Raw genomic sequence first — 23,135 nt, 5'->3', positions numbered from 1 at the left:
GGCTTCCATACAGTAGGGTCAGTTTCTTAGTACTTTATTTTTTTAAATAAAAAGACTCAGAAAGATTTTGGTTTTATTTTCCTTTTTTAAATCCTCATAGTGAATTTACATTTAAAGAAATCCTACTTGAGCAGTAAAGTATTTTATTTAAAAATCAATTGAGGTTGAGTTTCAGTTGACATCGTGTGCAGTGAGCCATGATCACAAACAGACTGGCAAAATCTGTTTTTGCTCGATAATTGTAGAACAAAAACAATTGTTCACCAATAAATGACAGAACAAATGCAAAATGCACTCTGGGGGCAGGAAGTATTTTATTTCACATAACCATCACAGACTGTAAATGGCCTCCATCACAAAGTCAACAATAGATATTTAAATAAGTTTTAGAGTGAAAACCACTGACCGAAAAACACAGCAATAATAAGCACATTTTAAGTGTATATTCAGAAAATAAACATGATGTACGATACCCACAAATTCATCAAAAATGTTCAAGCATCATTATTAACCAAGACTTAAAAAAAAAATAACCAGTAACAGATCACACAGAAAAATGTTTCCCAAAATCAAATAAGTAGTTGCTAATGTTAACCTTCACTCCTTTACTAAAACAGCTAGCTTTGTGCTGGCATTTCTGCCTTTTTCTGGTAGAGGCTCATTGACCAAACTGTTTAAGGCCTCCAGCTTCCATCTCTTAATCCATCATATGTTACTTGATGATATTAAATAGTAATACATGCAGCACAGGGGAGCAGACTGAAGCACAGAATGGGTTAACAGGCGCTGTCGTTTTCTGGCAGGCTGAGGCCTGAAGTGAAGAAATATTTGCTGGTTATGACTAAATTACATTTGTAGTACATCTGACGCTCCTATCCAAAACTGCCACCACAATATAAACTTCAAATAAGCGAACATTACAAGAAGTGGACCACAGAGACCTAACAGCTCACAGAATGAGCCGCAAACTGTGGAGTCTGGGACAAAGCGAAGCCAAATATTGAGCCAAGGAAACCCCACATATAAAGTTAGGATATGATTTTGTCAACTCAGCGCTCCAGTTACACATAAACTGTTAGTGTCGTGTGTTACCACCACATCAGTGCACATGGGAGATCAGTAACTCACAATGACAAACAGCCTGCCTGAGGGACTTGTTCTCACACAGGACAAGGTTTAGACATGTTAGATAAGTGTTAGAAACTGCATTGATTAGAACCAAAAAACTAACATTGCATTGAAGTTGTTTTTACTGAATGAATAGTTAAATTCAGGCACAGCAGTGTTTCTTAAATGCCACAGCTTTTAAAAAGAGATTTAATTAAATCTCATAATTGATACGATTAATATATTTATCCATTGCATTAGCCTGAACAGACTCCGTGTGGAATCCGGTCACAGTTCTGTTCTAAAATGTCAAACCAGAGTGGCACTTAAGCGGACTGGAAAAGGGTTACTTGAGAAAAAAATCCTCCTGGTGAGACATTCGATGATAAAAGAAAAAATGTTTGAACAAGGTTTCCGCCACAATAATAAAAGTTGGTTCAGTGAACTGTTCAGCTCCGGTTACACCCAGGAGCGTCTTGTTGAGGCAAGTCCACACAGTTACTGAAAACACTCAACCTAAGACACCTACGCCTCATTAAACCCATCTACTCTGACAATTAAAAGTTAAACAAACATGAAAAAGTTATTTGAATTTATTCCCCCCCCTTCCTTCCTCCCAACACATGACCATAAATGGAATAATGCGGAGCGACTTATTACTGGATCTCAAAATACGGCCTGAATCAACAAAAAGTTTCATCACTTTCCTGCAGCTGTTAAATATTGGAAATAAAGTGTCAGATATTGTTCCTAACTCGTGCCAAAACGGATTTCAAATGGAACCTATTGAACTTACATTTATGGGACATCAAATCAAATGTTATGTAACGACTGAAACGCACTCGATCCCCTGACGCAGCTTAAGCTTTACGTCTACATTCACTGTGAAGCAAAGGAGTGTGTGTGTGTGTGTGTGTGTGTGTGTGTGTGTGTGTGTGTGTCCTTCGCATAGCCTGAGAACCGTCCATCACATTAACAGGTTATTGGCCGGGGACCAGAGGACGTGCAGTGCCGAATTTCGAATGAATAAAAGTCAATACGAAACACTACATTTTCTCAATGAAAAGTTCTATACCAAGGCCCAGGTTTGGGGAACTTTACTTGAGTATTTATTTGCTACCGTATACTTCCAGCACAACTACAATAATGAGGAAAATGTTGTACTTTTTTCCTTGAGAACAATTATCTCAGAGCTTAAGTTACTGGTTACTTTGCAGATTCATATTTGTTTTAACATTAAAGTCTGCGTTCATGATGATAATACAAGTTGCTGTCAGCTGCATAATGAATACTTTTACTTTCTATACTTTAAGTACATTTGTAAAATATTTTTTAATGCAGGACTTTTACTTAGGGTGGAGTGTTTTTTTACATTTACATTGTAGTATGGATACTTTTACCTTTGATCACAAAACTGATGTGGCATACTAATTTGTGTACTAGAATAAACTTGTTTTTTAGCAGATATTGTATAAAAGCCACAGTGTCCTTTAGGATGCATTTTACTGCAATCACCGGCAGTTACTTGAATCTGTTACAACAGCAACACTTTCTCCAAGACACAGATTACTTTTTAAAAGAAACTATTGAGGCTGTGGTACATGAGACCAGGTGATGGATGGAAGTAACCCTGTAGCTGGAAATTAACTTTTCCATTGGCCACTCTTAAAGTTTAGACTGGGGCTCTCTTTTTGTAGTGTGCAAACATCTAGCTCCATTTGCAAAATTGAATGTAGCCACTTTGGTTGGAGGTCTGTACGCAACTCTTTCCCTTCATTGAGCTTGATCGTTATCATCCTTTTTTTCGCCTTCCATTTCCACTCAAGTTCTGACTTTTAGCCACAGCCAGCAGCAGTGGAGGTCAAATTGTGATGAATTAAAGTCAGTGGGGGTGAACACAGAACCGTTTATGGCTGACACTTTGTTCTGCTTACAAACTAAAGAGACATTTGACATCACTTTTGAGATTTTAATGCTTTCCACCATTTGTCAGGGAGATTTGTCTCCCTTTATCGGGCTTCTTATTGTTGCCATAATAACTTCCTTCCTCTGTGATGCTCTTTGCCCTCTCTTTCTTTAAAAAAAATAAAATAAAAATTCAACTATCACTGGTTACATATTCTTTGAGAAAGAAGGGAGTTGAAGCATTTTGTACTCACACGATGTCTAGCTCTAATCTCTCTGACATACACAGCTTGTAAAATAAAAAAAAAGTATGCATTATTAAGAGTATGTATTAATGCTGAATAAACGTCTGAATGCTGAATAAACGCTGAATAAAATGTCTTTGTAAGTGCCCATTCACAGAGAAGTCTATCATCATAATGGAAGAATGCAAATCATGACATTGTGTGCAGGTGCCACAGATCACCCCGTCCAATATAAATGGGATATGAAATTAACGCTTTCAGTTCAGCCACAAAATGGATTGTGCGCTTAAGATAACAGGATGTAGATTATTTGTTCTTAGTGGTTTTCTTCACTCAGCTCTGAGGTCTTGAGGGAGAGCAGCTTTCAGCCTCATTCAGAGGAGCTTCTTGGACTGAGGCTGGGCTGTGCTTTTGGAGGACAACAAGGGTTTTGTGTCAGCAGAGAGGAGAGTCATGATGTCTTGGAGAGCTTTGCGTATTTGAGCTCCAAATCTGTGGGAATCCTAAAAAGAAATAGGGAAATTAAGTATTAAGAGGGTGGAAGAAAGGGTAGGAAGACTTAACTTTGTGGGACAAAATCACATAGAGAGAAGGAGGGAGAGACAGGATGAGGAAAGACAGAAGTGTGGTGCAGATATGCAAGTTTTATAGATGTACCGATACTGGACTTTTGAGGCAGACACTGATACAGACGGATACGTGAGATTTAAAAAAAAACAAAAAAAACATTGTATCTACAGAAATAATATTATTTTGTGAGCAAGAAAGGTTTGGGCAATATGGCCTGAAATTAATACCGTAGAATTCTTTTCAATGTTTGAAGAATTAGGTATAGAACAGTTTTTTTTGTAGAAGTAGGACATATTTTCTGTGTGACCTCAGCAAAAATAAACAGTGAAAATGATCTGCTGACAGTCATGTTGCCATCCCACCGGCAGCATTACATAACGGACACCTTTCATACTTCATAGACAGCATAACATGTGTGGGTGTGGCGCAGTTTATCGGTTGTTGGTCGCCCTTCTTTCTGTGCTGAAGCCAAAACGTGTGTGTTTATCACGATAATGACTGTGTTGCAAACTCCATGCAGTGGCAGAGGAGCATCATTATGACAAACTAGTTAATGGAGATATTTGAATGATCTTAAACCTGGTTTGGCATTTTAGTATAACAATTTCTAGCAACTTTTTGACTGATATATCTACACACAGATATAAAAATACTGTATATTTGCTATGAGCTAATGTTAGCCCTGCTGATTTATTGTCCCATCTTCCTTAAAATCACTAGATTTCACAGGAAAAAAGAGTTCCTAAGAAGGGAACAGAAAGTGAATCACTGCAGTTTCCATGCTCTGTCATGTGCTTTAGGAATTTAAGCATTCTGATGCAACCTTTCCACAGAGTTGGCAAGCCTTACAGCTGCGTCCGTTTATTCTAACAATTCTTTGAAGTTTGTAAGAGAGGACAAAAGGTATTTTGTGTTTTTTTTTTTTTTTTTTTAAGTTGAACAAGTTGGTCACAGATGTGCAGTTAATATAATGAAAAGGAACAGAAAAGCAAACTTTAATGCATAGAAAATGAGATTTATGAATCAGTTGAAAAAATATGAAATCAGTACCAGATCCAAACACTGATGAAGGTATCTGTGGCTTTACTTACAGTCTCGCCGAAGGAGTATTTGGAAGACACGTGGAAGTTGATCATATCCTCACCCACGATGATGTATGAAACCCCATAACCATCATCGGCGACCTGACATGACCACAGAGATAAAGTGAGATAAGCATTTATACCTCACACACCACCCACTGTACAAATAAACCGTTGTGTGTTTACAACCAAACAGCCAGATTCTGATTATGTAATAGTGTAATAGCCTATATCATTATTTTAATTCTACTATAGTCATTGCTGCTTTTATCAGTATTCTTAATGTTTCCTTCATTACTCTGCTTACTACAGTGATTATATGAATAATTTATGTCATATACATTGAATGTGTTGCAACTGTTATGCTGCTCATTCTGTACACATGACATCTATTGCATTCTGTCCATCCTGGGAGAAGGATCCCTCCTCTGTTGTTCTCCCAGAGGTTTCTTCCTTTTTTCTCCCTGTTAAAGTTTTTTTTTTGTTTTTGTTTTTATGGGATTTTTTCCTGTGCCGATGTGAGGGTTCCGGGACAGAAGATGTCACAGATGTGTACAGATTGTAAAGCCCTCTGAGGCAAATTTGTAAATTGTGATTCTGGGCTATACAAAATAAACTGAATTGAATTGAATCAACACATTCTTGCCATTCACATTTGCAGAAAAACTACAGGAAAGTGTGCGTCACTCACAGGTCCGAACCCGCCACCAAGCGATATGAAGTCGGGGTTGTTCTTCAGGTCGAACAGCTCCATCTGCTGAACCGGGGTCTGACTGGTGGAGAGACGCCAAGGCTCCGACAAAACCTGGAAGAGGGAGGAAAAAAGAAAGGGGTGGTTATATTCAACCCTAGATCATAGTCTGTGTATGTAAAAAATAAATTAAAAACCTACCTCTTTGAGGAAGGGTGAGTCCACCCCAGGTATTTGGACACCACGTAGAGACAGAAGAGGTGTCTGTCTATTCCGGCTCCAGTCATGGCCATTCGATAAAGGTTCTGGTGCCTCTCTGAGGCCAGTTTGAAGAGACGCCTGCATTGGTCCCCTGCCTGTCAAACCAAATCACACTTTGGGTGGGTTCATCCAAAAAAGTCTGAATTCAGGAATCAAAACCAATGACGGGATGGTACATCATTTCAATATTCCTACTGGTCCAGTTTGCTTAATGAAACTCAAAACGGTCCAAAAATTGGAAATAAAAGAAATGTGGTGGAAATTAGGTTTGATAATTGGTCATACAGTTGGCTCCACCAAAGACTCAGCTGCCTCGACGTGTTCCGATGTGCTTTGCAAACTTGTTGAATTTGACTAATTTGGGGGCTGGCTAGTAAGCTAGCTAATTCCACCATGCTTCACTGGTTAACAAAGTACACAAAAAATTAGTCGAAAAAAGTTGCCGCCCATCTTGTGACAACAACGTGCCTTCCTAGCTGTAACAAGAGAGTGGTAATGAAGCATTAAGCATCGTCAGCTAGCTTGCAAATTCCACCATGCTTTTGTGATACACTGGTTACAGAAATTGAGCGGAACAACTGGCCGATGGCCAACGGCAGCGCCGGTTCTAAACTGTCAGTTTGTCACTTTCCATAGCTAGAAGACTAGAAAAGACAAAAAATCTGTAAAAATAAAAGAATCTAAGACAAAATATTGGGATATAATATACATGGTAAACATAAAATAAAATGTATATAGTTGGTGTAGAGGGTGTACAATCATTGCAAAAATGGATAAACTGAATGTTAACAGGAATGTAGTAAGCATTAAGCTCAAAACACCGGTGTTCATAACTAAAGCCTCAAAAAGATGTTAGCTTGGCTGAAGATTTAGCACATTTTTTTATTATTTCATTGGTTAACTTAAACGATGCTCACTTTACCGTCTAGTATCACTGAGATTTCAGTAAAAAAATAGTATTTTATTTCTTCTGTTTTTTAACCATTTCAACCTAAAAAAAAAAAAACCTGATCCTCAGAAATAATCAGGCACTATTTGTGAGAACCTCAATTAAATGTTCATATAATCAGATTTCTGGAGATGAATCAGACTTGGAATTTCCTTCCATTAGCCACAGTTTGTACATCTTTAGGGACTTTCACTGGCAAAAGTTATGATGTGATGAAAATAAACAGCAAATGCAGTTTGTTTATTTCTGTCTCTGTGTGCGCGTGTCTCTATCTCTCTGTGTGTACGCGTGTCTCTATCTCTCTGTGTGTCTGTCTGTCTCTGTGTGTACGCGTGTCTCTATCTCTCTGTGTGTCTGTCTGTCTGTCTGTGTCTCACTCACTCTGCACTTCCCATAGCTAGAAGACTAGAAGCTGTTGACTGCTGTCTTATAGAGAACCAGTCTCTTAACAACAACGCGTGAGCTTTCACTTTTGAAACTTTCCATTTTCCTGGAAAGATTGCAGTATCTATGGAATAAACAGTACCTCTCCATCCTCTAGAGCTCTGACGAAGGCACAGCTCTCGCTGGAGCAGGACCGCACAGTCTCGGTCCGGCCCTCCCTGAACAGACGAGTCATCGACGCCTCGTAAGTCAGACAAAAACCTCCTCGATCCTGGGGGAAGAGGAAAAGAAGATGCAAACATTGTTAAAACCACATTGGAAGACAGCAAAGTTAATAAAAAAAAAATGATAAAAGCAAAATTTGCCATCATTTTAACACATACTGTATACCATAATGTTATTTAGGGTTGTTGTTATTGAGCTTTGGATACAAAAAAAAAAAAAAAAAAGAAGAAGCTTTTACAATTTAATATATTACAGATGGAGCTTTCATAGTAGCAAATGGTAGAACTACATCTTACTGCTCTTAGCATTTGCTTTGTCATTCAAACATGTTTGGCTGCAGTTTGATGTGGACAAAGCTCTGGACAGCGACCCAAACTTACCTACTCTGTCGCTATACCACTTCCACTCTACTGTGTGTGTGGTGTGTTGTGTGTGTGTGTGGTGTGTTGTGTGTGTGTGTGGTGTGTTGTGTGTGTACGCGCGCCGGTCAAAGCCTTACCCTGAAGTATGCCAGCTGTAAGCCAATCTGTATGAATGCATCAGGGCTGACGCGCAGCTTCTTGATGCGTCCTTTTCCAAACTCTTTGAAGGGAAACACGTGGCAGTCCACGTCATCCGCCAGAGCCTGGGCAACGGCAAGGGAGCTGCACGCCTGAGCCTGAACCTAACAGAAAAAAATAATAATTAATAAATGGAATGCATTGTACATTATTTTTGGCCCAAAGTCAAGTCATCAAAGTGTTGACATTGTGCTGGTAGGCAGTGGAAGGCAACAATGGTGGAAATTTACTAAAGAGCGTAAAGTGACTTTAGCCAAGCATGATACAACTCTTTCGGCAATTTGCCTTCTCTGTAGTTCTTTCAAATTAAGAAGTTTCAAATTCCAAGTTCTTTAGTCAACAATTACAATGTAGTAGGACTCAACAAGGATTGCTCGATTGCCCGAAGCATGTAAAATACCTCACTTGCACGATCGGGCAAGTGATAAAATATAAATTATACACAGAACTAAACATGTTGTAAATTTTGATCTTTAATAATAATAAAATTTAGGCAGTGCCGGTTCTAAACTGTCAGTTTGTCACTTTCCATAGCTAGAAGACTAGAAAAGACAAAAAAATCTGTAAAAAAAAGACAAAATGGTAAAAATATTGGGATATAATATATATGGTAAACATAAAATAAAATGTATATATTTGGTGTAGAGGGTGTACGATCATTGCAAACTGAATGTTAACAGGAATGTAGTAAGCATTAAGCTCAAAACACCGGTGCTCATAACTAAAGCCTCAAAGAGATGTTAGCATGGCTGAAGATTTAGCCCATTGTTTTTATTATTTCATTGGTTAACTTAAACGATGCTCACTTTACCGTCTAGTATCACTGAGATTTCAGTAAAAAAAATAAAAAAAATAAAAAATTATTTCGTCTTTTAAGATTTCTGGAGATAAATCAGCCTTGGAATTTCCTGCCATGACATTACATTACATTACAGTCATTTAGCAGATGCTTTTATCCAAAACGACTTACAGGAAGTGTATTCAACATAGGTATTCAAGAGAACTACTAGTCACCAGAAGTCATAAGTGCATCTCCTTTCTTAAACAAGCATCTTAAAGCATAAACCAGAGCAAAAGTATAGTGCAGACGCAAATTACTACGAAGACAATAAGTGCAACAGACTAATACGAATACAATAAGTGCTACAAACTAATACAATAAGTGCTACAAACCAATACGAATACAATAAGTGCAACAAACATTAGCCACAGTTTGTACATCTTTAGGGACTTGCACTTCAATACGACTCCAATTCAAATATTGGCAAACGGTATGGTCTCTCTCGCTCTAATGGATTTTGATGATCGGAAGCAAATGGCAATGTAAACTGTCCAGAAGAAGGCAGCTTTTTGTTCACTAGTGGAATACTCAGCATTTTTTTCTGCAATATACATGACGAAATGGAAAAGTACAGAAAAAATTTCACCCTTTTTGGGTTACATTTTAAAGTCAAAGTCTGGTGCACTTTAAGAGAAAAATAAAGATACTGGATCTATGAAGAACTTTTAAAAAACAATTTGAAACTTGAATCCCCCTGTAGATAGTACAGACCCTTCTAAATATAAACATATTTTCGGTTCTTCATGAAACTGTGGCAGTCTATCTATACTATAAGTGAGTTATTGGAAACACTGAACATTTTGAGTTGTCCTTTTCTAACAACCAGTATAAAAGTAGTAGTGTGGCACGTTTGAGTAAATTTGCCGGCATCGAAACGCTGAAACGATATAACTTGCAGCCCAACATACTGATTTTTAAGAAATCTGATTACACTTTTCATCCAACACATGCCAAAGTAGCTCTAAGAAATGGGAGCCAATGTTCAAGGAGTCCGAGTCAGATCCACTCCTTTGATGCTCGTTGGCGAAACCTTCTTTGATGGGCTTGATTGTGTGGTTTTGTCATCTCATCATTAACACATCCTGTACAGGTATCTTTTTTAAAAAGAGACAGAAAGCAACCGGCACACATACTCAACAGTTGGCACAACGAAACAGACCTGATGAGCAACAACGGATGCGGCTTTCTGACGAACAAGAATGCTGCTCCTATCTAAGCACGGACTCTGGTAGTCTTGGATGCGGAGAGAGAGACCCACAAGACAAAGAAACCCTTATCGCCCCAAAATTTACAGTAGTCTGTGTTGGGGTCAGAACTCAAGTCTTCCATGTCCATAATTCTGTTTTGAAATGATGGACACAAAAGGCCCCATATGACTCCAGAAGTTGCCTGAGAAACATCAAGTTTGGGGAGCTTCATCATTATCAAGGTATAATAGGGACATATGTGTGTAGAACTGCTTAAAGCTAATTCGGCACACACCCACTGTGTCAGACTTTGAAAACCTCCGCTGTAAATTATCTATTGTCTGCATTTTTGGCAGGTTGCCAAAACTCTGTCTAATAACGATCTCCATGTGTTTTTATGTCTAGTAAGATTAAACGCTACTTGCAGCATTGATTGACATGGATCAGGGTGCAGGAGTTGTTGGCACTCCTGTAGTACATTTAGGCTGGGATGGGGACAAATACGCCATCATACTGTCTGTACACTGTAAATGTGTATTTGTGTGCGTCTTAGAGGTTGTGGTATTTGTGACCAGTCACATACACTACTTTGATGTCCTTTAAATGCAGGGTTTTCACTCCCATCTGTACTTTTTTTTGCAGTTTGCTGGTGCAGGGAGATTGAGCCAGAGTCCTTCATTGTGAAGCCATTTCCAAACCTCTTACATGCTCAAATGACATGCAATGCTTTTAGCCGGACATCAATTCCCCAAAATGAGATAACATCACAAGCCCAAGCAGCCACTCATGCTTTTAATCAAATTTACATATTCCATTCCATGCAAGTTGAGCACAGATAAGAAAATAAAAGTAATAAATGAGCGTGTTTAGAATGATTACATGCATTGTATACGCTGCAAAATGAGGGGGAAAAACAAGCAGCAGTGAATGGACTTCGACTTGATAATGAAGCTTTTGCCGATGCCTGTCTCGATAACAAAATAGATTGTCTGGTCCGTTTCCTTTCCCTTCCCCTTTCCCTTTTTCAGTGAGTGCTTCGAGTATGAAACCAAACTGTCTGCCATGGCAGCTGGTCGAAGGGAAAATCCCTCCCTCTCCCCTCAGCAGAGCCTGCGTTGAGGACCGAAGAAGTCGCATTCTGCAGCTCGGGACCAATACGGGACTTTTGTCAAAGGAAACCACCATATCCCACAATGTCAGAGTGTTGCATGTTTTCTCAGTTACATCATTTGTTGACATTTAAGATTCAGACGATACTCCTACTAAGCTGCAGACATTCAGGCATTGTAAAAAAAAAAAAACACCCACACGCAGGAGGATGTAGACTTAGGTCATCGTTAACCATTAACCATTAGCCATTAGCCAGAATAATTCTTCCAGTGCAGTGAAAAGGAGATGAATCATCCATGTTTATCAATTTCAGGTTTATCATTTACCTAACTGTTAGTTAAAGAAGTATTTTCCAAGACGCAGCGGTTCCACCGTCCCGTTTAAAAAAAAACAATTAATAAAAAAATGTCAACCTATTTATAGGCAATGCCGCTTGTCACGGAAGCGTTCTCAAAAAAAAAAAAAAAGAAAAAAAATCTGTCCCAGCTTGCCAAAAGACCTGGAGGAATTTAACCCACGGACAAGTTGGCTGGCTGCATCATCCACCCCACCAGTTTATTATGAGACGTGAGCTAGCAAAAATCCCCGCTAAAACCCACCTCTTCTCGTTGACCTTACTTAACTGGGTCATGGCTTTTGGACAGAAACTAAGCCGTTCCTCAAGAGGAATGTGGATATATTGAACCCTTCCTGTATTTGTTAACCTGGCTTTTGAAAGTGGATAAGGTATAAAAAAATAAGGAATTACAGACAAATTAGCTGGTCAAATGAAAGTAATTCATGGGGCGTGAAACCAGATGCTGCAGGAGGCTTCACTGGATCAAAAGTAACGTATAACGTAACAGTTACGTATAAGAGAGTTTTATTGACCTATAAAATCGATCAACTCAGCTCATCAGATATGGCACATGCTGCCAGTGAAGCCTTGTATTGGGTTCAATCTTTATGCTAGATCGTATTTAAAATGGCTGTGGAGGTTCTCATAAGTGAACGGTTTTAGTTGTATTTAGAACACAAGGTAGTTGTGTCTGAAAAGTGTATTACAACAACAAACAAAAAGTTTCACGTTTTCACAGATAAAAAATAAATAAATTAAGGAACTTTTTTGGTCATAAACACAGGAGAGAAAACAATTTATTTCAGATTTTTTCAGGAAAAGGGGCTATATCCACACCACTAAGTTTTTAACATAATTTTAAGTACGTTTAGTCCAAGCGTCCACACTTTGTCGTTTTACAACCCTTAAAAAGGAGACGTTTGAAAGCGATGCTGGCGTCGTTTTAGATTGAAAACTCTGGGGGGGTTGCGGAAAACTTCTAAAGCGACGTAGACAACCCAAGTTTGCTTCTTGATTAAGTCCCAGTCACGAAGTGTATCCCTCCGATTTGTCACGGCACCTTTTACGTGACCCTTTTCATGAAGAACAAATTACAAGTTCTGCTGACCTTGTTTTCTATGCTAGCAGCTTATTTTATAATACTACTACAGTGTCCATGAATGGCCATATGATATGCGTTTTCAGGCGCGGTAGTATGGAAAAAGCTTATTTCTAAAAAGGCATCACCGGACGGAGATTGTTTCATTTTAAAAAATGTGGTTTTAAAACAAAAATGTATTAGTGTGGATGTAGCCTGGATCACCAGAATGTTTTTCTCATTTGCCCATGGGGGCTTCTGTAAATGTCTGCTATGCTTTTGGTTTCGTTTTGAGCTGACCTTTTATAGATGGGGCAGCTGTGGCGTAGTGGAGAGCAAGGTAGTTCTCCAATCAGAGGGTCAGTGGTTCAGTCCCAGTGTACTGTGTTGTCGCTGGAGCAAAAACTTTAATGTTGATACAAAGGAAGGGGTATTAATAAAGTCTCAAATCCTTCAATTGTTTCTTCTTTCCACTGACATCAAAACAGCTTCGCTCCGAAACAGAGTTCTTCCTTAAAGACTAATATTGTTTTTCATTGAACACATTAACACATAAATTGGTGTTTTTTTCAGACGAAACAAGTGTTGCATGTCAAAACTGCTCTTTGTGCTTTAAATAAGCATGTTGAGTTTGCTTTGATTTGAAAATTGTAGAGGACTAACAATTAACCCCGTCTCCTGCGGGTTGGAGACAGGGTTAATTGTTGGGTTAAATGGTAAATTGGGTTAACCGCAGGTAGGCGACAGCAGCAGCTTTGAAAATGCACCTCCAGGTGGCAGTTGTGGGAAAAAATAAAATAATCTAATTCAGGGTTTGGCTCACTGCCAAAGCAAACATGGGAGGGTTGCATGCTCGAGATACAAATCGGATCTTTTCCCAACATGCAAGCAGACCTGTTTTTTTTGTTTTTGTTTTTTTAACACTTCCTGTAAGTCGCTTTGGATAAAAGCGTCTGCTAAATGACTGTAATGTAATGTAATGTAATGTAACGTGAACCATTAACAGCATTCCACCAAGGTGTGCCTGACTGAGCAGCATGTAGGCCGTGAGAGTTAAAATGGCTTACTGGCAAAACACAATTAACAGGAGCCATGATGCAGTTTGTGAGATGGCCCTGTGCTTTTCATGCTTACAGCAGTGACTGAGCAAGTCTTTTTTGAACAAGTCTGGTCAAACTCCAAGAAAAAAGGAGGCATGTAAGTGTATTAGACTCATAAATGTATAACATAAATATTAAGTGATATTACATCTGAAGCTACAGACACAATTATCATATACACACATATACATATATATATATACACACACACACACATATATATATACACATATATATATATACATACATATATATATACACGTTACGTACAGTGTCGTGTATGTATACGTGTTGTAGGCCTACATGTATTGTGTTCTGTTTTGTGTTGTTGGTTTGTGTTGTTGTTCTGTCTCCTCCCACTGTTTTCATTCTCCTCCTTCTCAGATGTGCACACCTGGTTCCAATCATTGATCATCACCACACCTGTTCCGGATCTCCTATCAGCCATTCCCCTTTATATAGCCCCCATTTGTGTTAGAGAAGGTTGTTGCTTTTTGGGTTGAGCTGTGGCAGAGCTCTGGTTGGTTTTGCTGGTTCATTGATGAATCTTTAGTTAAAACACCTTTGTTAAAACCATTTACTTTAGCAGCCTACTTTTGTTTTGTGTTAATTCTTTGTTGTGCGCACAGGGACAAACGAGGATAGGTAAGATACCCTGGGTATACATATTACATGCACGTAGGTTTACCTTTTGTTAAAACCCCAGATTAGAGTGAGCACCACCCGCTGTACTTTTGGATGCTTAGCACCTGTCAATGGGGGTGGGTTTATTTCTGTTCTTTGGTGCCACTGACAGTCCTCTTTGATCCCTGTGTTGCTTTTCTGTAAATAAATACTTTCTTTAATTCATATTGGGTCCTGGTTTTGTGTGACTACACCCTCACTTGCTCAACCTGGTGCATTATGTTACGTCCTTCTACTCCGAGCCACCAAGGGGGCGTAACACACACCCCCACACACCCCCCCACACACCCCCCCCCACACACACCCACACACACACACACACACACACACACACACACACACACACACACACACACACACACACACACACACACACACACACACACACACACACACACACACACACACACACACACACACACACACACACACACACACACACGATATAAAACTGAAATAGAAACTCAACAACAGTAAGCAAGGGGATTTGATTCAAGTCATCCTCCAGGTAAGAACAAAAAGGCTAAGTGTTCTCACCCGGATGCTTAAAATATCATACTTTTTATCAGTTATGCCACTCTCTCATAACACATTTAGTTAAAAAGGAGCTATATTCGACGTTCAGCACGTTGCTAAAGTCAGCAGAGTGCGTTTGCTGCATGCGGCCCTCAAGTAGATCGCAACAACACATACACCCCACCCTGCATTGTCTTTGGACTTGTGTTTGCTTGTAGAGGCAGGTACAAGTTAGATAATGGAAACATTCAGGCATTTTAACAACTACATACGATATCACTATGATGGCACGCATGGGGTCTGTCTGGAGCGTCAGCTCCGAATGCTTTAACAGACACATCTCCTAGGGCGAACTTACCTCTGAGGGGATGTCCCAGGCGAGCCTCTGGGGAAAAGGTAGTGAGCGGTCCACGTCGCCTTTGCAGTGGCCGTCCTCATTGTAGCCCAGCTGGAAGGCATCTGTGGCCAGGGTGTACTGGAGAGGGGAAGAAGTATGCTCATGTTAACATGCAAATACATACTTGGACAAAATACAAATTAAGAGAGATAAGATAAGATAATCCTTTATTAGTCCCACAGCAGGGAAATTTGCAGGCTTACAGCAGCATATGGTAAAGTGCACACAAGATACATAGTAAAAGAAAGACAAGATAAAATGATATTATAAAAAACAGTTAAAAATCCACAATAACTGAAATGATTACTATTAAATGACCCTACTCATTTATTTTTTAAGTTCCCACAGGGAACTTTCATTTTTTTGTTGATTTTGGTATGCTCTGCGGACAGCGAGGCGTAGCTGAAGGAGTCGTGCACCTGTACGATTCAATCCGATTACACGGGAATCCGAGCCGTTGGCACCGATGACAAACACTAAGAATAACTATGAGGAAAAAAGAATTGGCATTTTCTCTGCCGATGGTCTTGTTTACTTTTGCGAGTCATATAGAGGAAATAGTATTATATTTATACCGTTTCATTGGCAGATAAAAGTTCCTCACAATAACTTTAAATATCACTTCATTGTTTCCCTTTCATACATAGACCCAGAAATGTCACAGGTGGAATTTCTGTATGGACAAACAAATAATGCGTATATTTCATGTACTACTTCTTTACATGGTAAACTAATGACAATGGAATGAATGACCAAATTCGCAAGTAGTTGTTAAATATAGCAGGCGGGGGATAAAAAGAAAGATTGGTCATTCAGGGAAATTCCCCTCCCATCAAAGGAGACGTGCTTCACAGCTGTGAGCGTGATAAAGGAACATTTATGGTTATCATCACTTCAGCAGGCCCACATGGTGGCCTTTAAATAACTCAGATACTCACGCCATCAGCAGTGGCCATATGATGCTTTTGTCCACAACTGCCTCTTGGGGGAAAAAATAAAATATCATCTGTGCTATTTTCTTTTTTAGCATTTCTTTTCCAATACTTCTTTAAACAAGGCCATTTCTTGGAAAAGGCTCTCTCGCTCTGGCAATGCATACCGTTTTACTTCAATGACTAATGAGAAACAGAGGGCATTCAATGCTAGTAAGCAGGAATACACATTTGTGAGACAAACAAAAGCCCACACAGACAGACACACACACACCTCCCAGAGGTGAGCCACTGTCGGTGCATCCGCCCAGGAGTGCTCTGCATTCAGTCCACTCTTCCCATTTTTGTAGATCACAATGGAGAAGGATTTGTCAAACCACCTGAGGGACGACAGCAGAGAGATTGGAGGTAGGGAGGAAACATTAATAAAATATTAAGCCATGAATTTAAGAAATGTGTAACAAGATGTTCAACCACCAAACTTCCCAAGTAAAATTGAACACTGCTACAAAAACAGGGGATTAGTAGTGCTTCCTATAGGCAGGGTAGATCGATAACCCCCGTAGAATTGTCATGAGCTGTGAAAAAAGTTGTAGAGACCCAAACCTTTACTGGTCCCGGCCTGTAAACAGGTTTATTTCTGCATTTTATCATGAAGGTCAATGACTCGCTTTAGGAGCCAGCCTCATTGGAGGTTATTCTTCCTTGGCTTCATTTTTCCTCAACAGAGTATTGCTCTTTGGCCTGAACTTGTTATACATATAGAACTTTTTGCAACATCAGCATGCTAACAGGCTCACAATAACACAAACGTTCAATAAAGGAATATAATATATACATTCCTTCTTATACAGCCCCTGTGTTAAAAGGGCTTAATGCCATAATTACTTTTGGGATGATTCTGACAGCATTTTGCACCACTATGTTTTTAATGTGTTGTCTTTAGACTCAAGATTCAGAAAAACATATGGTAGGTACGAGATTAGATAATGTACGCCCCCCTGATTGCCAACAGTTTGCAAAATTCCCGTAATCAAATGTGCTTCATTTCAAGAAGTGATCCACCTCAGCATTGTAGGGTGTTTCACGGTGTTGGAGGCTGCCAGAGTAAAGCTTCATCAGGGGTTATTTGGGGATTTGAAGGCAGCCAAAAGTAGTTTATTGCCTGGCAGGAGATAACGCATCTCTGGCTGCGATCTAAAACACCCATCTAATGTTTTTCCTGTGTGTGCTCACTCGCCTATCGTAACATTTCCCGTGCAGTATGGACTTGGCGTAGCGGTCCAAGTTTCCCGCCGGGTCCTCCCCCTTCATGCCTTGCTCTTCATCGTCCAATGTCACGAAGAAGGCCGCCCTCTCGATGGAATCCAGGGATCGCTTGTTGACACCGGAGCTGAAGTACTGCTTCCTCATCTGGGACCAAGGAACCCTGAGAAGGGAGGAAATAGTAAAGCTCCAGTCATGACATTTTAATCATATTCATTCTTCAGAGGCGGTTTAGCCTCTCAAAAGCAACATTTTTCGCTGCAGTCAAAATACAATTTGCTCGCTTTCCTGAGCTGGTGACAGCCATAGACCGTATATGTGACAGCACGTCTAATTCTGATGTGGCAAGAGAGCCTATCACAAAAATGCCCGTGAAGCAGTGAACCAATCACTTTGGAGGGGGTAAAAAAAAACCCATTGTTGACAAATATTTTCTGTCAATTTGTGGCAAGCAAGCCAAATTTGCTCTGAAAATGGCCGGGAAAAAATTCACAGCCAAGCGGAAAAACGACGGAAAGACGAACACAGGACGTCTTTTTTGTACAACGTAATGGCAAGCCATTCTGCCTTATATGCCAGGCGTCATTAGCGCATTTCAAGGCTTCGAATCTTCAGCGCCATTTCAGCTCTCTCCATGCTAACATCGACCAGGAATTCCCGAAAGGTACCGAGCTTTGCAATCACAAATTAACAACCTTGAAAAGTCAGGCAGAAAAGCAGACACAGTTGTTCCAAAAAATTTCCAAGCACTCAGAGACCGTAACCCTTGCATCATATCAAGTGGCGTGGAACATCGCACAGGCTAAAAAGCCATATAATGAAGGGGAGTTTGTTAAAAAAATGCCTCAAGTGACGTGGTGGAAATATTGTCTCCAGAAAACGACAAACTGAAACGAATGGTATCAGACATCAAACTGTCCTGCCACACTGTTGAACACAGAATATCGGACATTAACACCGCCATTGAATCGCAGTTACACTCTGATCTTCAAACATGCGAGTATTTCAGCACATTTCCCGAGTTTTGGAATTTCCACTGCATCATTCATTGGGAGCATCTCGTGTCTAAATCACTGAATTTAGACAACGTCATGAAGCCTGTGATGGAAATCGTCAACTACATCACGCACGCTCTTAACCACAGGCAATTCAAGAATCTCATCACTGAACTTGACCAAGGGCTTCCAGGAGACCTGCCGCTGCACTGCACTGTGAGGTGGCTTTCTAAAGGTAAAGCGCTTTCTCGCTTCATTGAGCTTTTGGATGCTGTGAAACTGTTCATGGAAGAGAAGGACAAGGACTCCCCCAAGTTCTCAGACCCCAAGTGGATCATGGATCTGGCCTTTTTGGTCAACATGCTGTGTCACCTGGACAGACTGAACCTGGATCTGCAGGGAAAGTTAAAAATGCTGCCTGACCTGGTGCAAAGTGTATTTGCGTTTGTCAACAAACTGAAGCTGTTCAAGACACATCCTCAAAAAAAGGGAGAATTAGCGCATTTTCCGTCTCTGCTAAAAGCAAGCCGCCAAGCCACCGACGCCGCCCTGAAAAAGAAAACAGCCCAATATGCAACATTGGTTGAAAACCTGCAGGAAGGCTTTGCAACCCGGTTCCGTGATCTACAGCTGAAAAGGCCACATATTACGTTCCTCGTCGACCCGTTTAATGCTGAGACGGACTGTTTGAAAGCCCCGCTAGTCAAAGACGAGGCAGCGGCCAAGTTGGAGATGATAGAACTTTCTGAGGATGACCGACTGAAACCTGTTCTAAGGGAAAGGACCATTGAGTTCTGGAAAACTGTGTCAATGGAAAAATATCCCAATGTCAAACGGGCCGCGCTCAAGCTACTCTTCATGTTTGGGTCAACATACGTCTGTGAGTCTGTGTTTTCTACCCTGAAACATGTGAAATCGAAGCATCGATCTGTTATGACTGACACACATGTAAAATAACTGCTTCGTGTGGCCACAACGGAATACAAGCCCGATTTGAAGAGGATTGTTCAAGGCAAGGAATTCCAGAGTTAGATAAAAAAAACCATTTTCACATATTCTGTTATTGGACACTATTGTAAATTGTCATATTTGTGGACTTGATTGAACTGAGTGTTTGTGTGTGAGACAGTGCACACAATGTTAATTGTTGACAATGACTGGCCTCTAGTCTTAGTACTGGCAGGAGAGGTTTAAGTCCATTTCTGTCAATACCATGTTGGTGTTACTTTTGCAGTAAATCTGGCTTAGCAGAGGTATACGTGTGTCTGTTTGAGTGAGGGTGTGTGTGTAAGAGCATGTTAGGTGTGTGTCTGTATGAAGGTGTGTGTGTGTGTGTAAGAGGACGTTAGGTGTGTGTCTGTATGAAGGTGTGTGTGTGTGTGTGTGTAAGAGGACGTTAGGTGTGTGTCTGTATGAAGGTGTGTGTGTGTGTGTGTGTGTGTGTGTGTAAGAGGACGTTAGGTGTGAGAGTTTGTGTGTGTGTCTATGGGAGGGTGTGTCTGAGTGTGTGTATGTCAAGTATTGTAAATTTTTATATTTTCATTCTGTATGTGTGTGAGAGAGAGGAAGAGAGTGACGGAGGCACAGAGAAAGGCTGGGAGCAAAAGAGAGGAAGAGAAAGTGAGAGAGGGGGAGGGGCATGGGGTGCAAATGTGTGCCTGTTTTTTTATGTGGCTCTTTGCAGTACTACAGTAAAAATGTTGGCCACCCCTGTGCTAGAGGGTACATCTGATGCCAAAATCTTGTCCGGTTGCCTCAAGATTGAATGCAGAATCTGTTTATAGAGATAAATTTAGCCATGACCAGACGACAACCTCCCGGTCTAAAAATAAAGCATGCATTCTTCCTCATGGCAATCTGGTTAGAAGGGGAAAATGTACTACTCTACTTCTCACCTGATTTATGAGCTCAGTAAACATTGTAAACGTGAGTTTAATACAGCATGATGTTCATTTAGCAAATTATGGTCCCATTTAGAGTCAAATAAAGCAACCATAAAGCAAGTTATGCTTTAAGGCTCAAATACCTTGTGATTGACAGGTCCCTACCACAGCCTTCTGGGAGTTGTCGGTGTTGTTTTTCATATAACTTAAGCCCTTTCACAGTGTGCTTCATTTCATGAAAGTTGATTGTCTTATTCAGTGTTCGGTTGTACTGAGCTCCACGATCTCGTGTCGCCTGCCAAAATGATGAACTAAAGGCTTCAAAACATTGGTTGTGGGACATGGCAGTGCACGCAAATAAATCTTAAATCATGTCTGATGATGGCTTCTGGCTGAGGCGTGTGTTGTCTTTATCTATTCTTCAACACCACAGTCCACAAACCAATGGGTGACATCACAGTGACTACTCCCACCACTTGCATACAGCCTATGGCCATAACCATTCTATACCATTGTGAAACTGTAATTCATGTAATTAACAACCCTATCAGAAAGTTTCAAATCTCTGCAAGTGGGGAAAAAAAGGAGTATAGGAAGAGCATAAAGGAGTGACCGTCTTTCAACTATGAATCTTTAAAAAAAAGTTTAAAACATCTCGTCCTCTTCTCGAATTCATCAAGAGTACTAATTAAACAAGGTCCATGTTGCCTCTCCAGTGCAACTGTAGCAGCTGTGGTGAGCAGAAGTGGTGTAAACAGACGTCATGTTCAGCACAAACACGAACTACCCACTCACATCCAAAAGAAGAGTTTGTAGATTGAAAGTTTGATATAATAGAATACATGATTTTATGCTTTAATGGCCGGTGGTTTTAATGGGTTTCAATGGGGACATTTTTGTCCTTATTTTGACTCACACCCTTGCTAAAATGTATGCCAAAGCCATTAACATAGCCAAAAAGATCAACAAAAAAAAGGCAAAATGTCCCCATCGATGCATAAGGATTAAAAAACAGTAAAGAAATTCTCATAATAAAAATACACCAGTTTTCCTTCTGTGATTTCACAACTAACACGGCTGTAAACAACCCAAGAGTAGTCATGCATTCAGCCATTACAACTGTGTTGTTAACGTATTTACCGGTACGTTCAAGCACGAAGGGCACAATGCGACTACATGCAAAATGAACATATACATTCCAATATACACCAGGCCTTTTTGTGTTCCTACCTTTCTCCAGCAGTGAGGGCTCCCAGTTTCTCCTCTCCCGGTTGCGGGGGGGAAGGGTCATCCAGGATCCTCTGGATCTGGTGTTCGATCTCCCTGGGAGACAGCAGCCGGCCCGATTGGTACACCCACAAGCGGAAAAAACGCCCCTTGTGGTACACTGCCACAAACTCGCTGTCCTGCCAGTGCTGGAGCACATCTGTGGGGGAAAAGAGGGGTTATCCCACCGGCTCATGGTATCGTCAAATGATCTGCACTACAGTAATACATTTTAGCTTGTTTTTCCAATGTAAGATGAGTTATCCGATAATAAACATGAAGCTGTGTGACTACTGTATCAGTAAATTGTGTGTGTGTGTGTGTGTGTGTGTGTGTGTGTGTGTGTGTGTGTGTGTGTGTGTGTGTGTGTGTGTGTGTTACCGGTCTCCACTCCTGGTGTGCGTGTTGTGTTGAACATCCTCTCACACTGAGCAGCACACAGAGGGATGACAGTGCCTGGAACACGACTCTGACACATAGAGAAACACACATCTATTATTATTGTTTACTTTAACAGTCTCTTTGGTTAAGCATATACCTATTCAGAATTCTGCTTTTGTTTAGTTTTTTTGAAGATTGTTATTTTAATCGTCCGACGACAGTATGGACAGGACCCGTCAAAGAAATAAAACCTTTTTTCTTTACCTTTCGCTCAATATGGTCGATTTGTTTTTGTGTCTTACAAAGTGTCGCTCAGGGAGAAGTTTGGAGTTTGGGTCGGAAATCTCACTAAAGGGTAAGGCCTCATCCACATTGTCGAAAATCTGCCAAATTTTCAGCCACGACATTGAAAATCTTTTCAAACTACGCTTCCTGTGCTCCAATGGAACGAACTCTGACAACAACGGCACTCCTCTCTTCAACTCACTTTTTTTTCTCCCTCTTCTAGATTTCAGAACGAGACCAAGCGAAGATCAAGCGAACGGTAAAGACATTTTTTTTTCCTTCTCTGTAGGATTGTTTCCATAATGTTGTCAGCCACTTACATTACCAATCTGAGCCTGTCAGCAGCAAAAACAAGCACTTTAAATGGACGCACATTGACGGTGCGGAATTGCCCAGAATGATTACATTGCAGCTCCCACTCAATACTGGACCAATTTCAATAAATAAAAAAATGTCTCCATCAGTCATTCAAGAGAGAAATACATACACTATCCTTTAACAAAGGAATCTGCCATGACTGATGAAGAATAAACTGAATGAAGGCATGATCCTACCCTAACTTTCCTCTTGGTCAACTGGCTAAATTCATATCCCCTGTATAATAAATCTAATTATACTCAACAGTGGGAAGTTGTTCAAATATTTTTCTCTTTGCTCTGTGAAAGTGTGTGAAGGGACAGACTCTTAAGCATCTGCCCTCCCCAAACATGTGGCTTAAATCATCCTTCCTCTAAACAAAGTTGACCTTATTGCATCAAGAGTTCACAGCCATCCACCTAAAGTGAGCACTTATTGCTTAACATCCCTTGTAGAGATATCTATCTCTCTCCCCCCCCCCCCCCTCTCTCTCACACCACTGTGGGGCCAGGACAGAAAAAAGCTGTGACCGGGTCGATCG

At 40.4% G+C, this 23,135-nt stretch overlaps 1 protein-coding gene across 1 annotated transcript in view; it reads right to left on the bottom strand.

Annotated features, from left to right (window-relative positions):
* Positions 1-295: 295 nt before the first annotated feature.
* Positions 296-23,135, bottom strand: part of cpt1a2b (carnitine palmitoyltransferase 1A2b) — a 37,791-nt gene continuing 14,951 nt past the window's right edge. Inside the window, 12 exon segments of the mRNA XM_054608348.1 lie at positions 296-3,760; positions 4,919-5,011; positions 5,601-5,714; positions 5,802-5,824; positions 5,827-5,956; positions 7,337-7,465; positions 7,919-8,083; positions 15,191-15,307; positions 16,436-16,541; positions 17,402-17,590; positions 21,536-21,731; positions 21,953-22,040. Of these exon segments, the coding sequence (XP_054464323.1) occupies positions 3,632-3,760; positions 4,919-5,011; positions 5,601-5,714; positions 5,802-5,824; positions 5,827-5,956; positions 7,337-7,465; positions 7,919-8,083; positions 15,191-15,307; positions 16,436-16,541; positions 17,402-17,590; positions 21,536-21,731; positions 21,953-22,040 (1,479 nt within the window). The 3' untranslated portion in view covers positions 296-3,631.

Source organism: Anoplopoma fimbria, chromosome 11 (genome assembly GCF_027596085.1).
Source record: "Anoplopoma fimbria isolate UVic2021 breed Golden Eagle Sablefish chromosome 11, Afim_UVic_2022, whole genome shotgun sequence".
Taxonomy (NCBI): domain Eukaryota; kingdom Metazoa; phylum Chordata; class Actinopteri; order Perciformes; family Anoplopomatidae; genus Anoplopoma; species Anoplopoma fimbria.
Note: the sequence above shows the minus strand (reverse complement) of the source record. Positions and strands in the feature narration are given on the sequence as shown.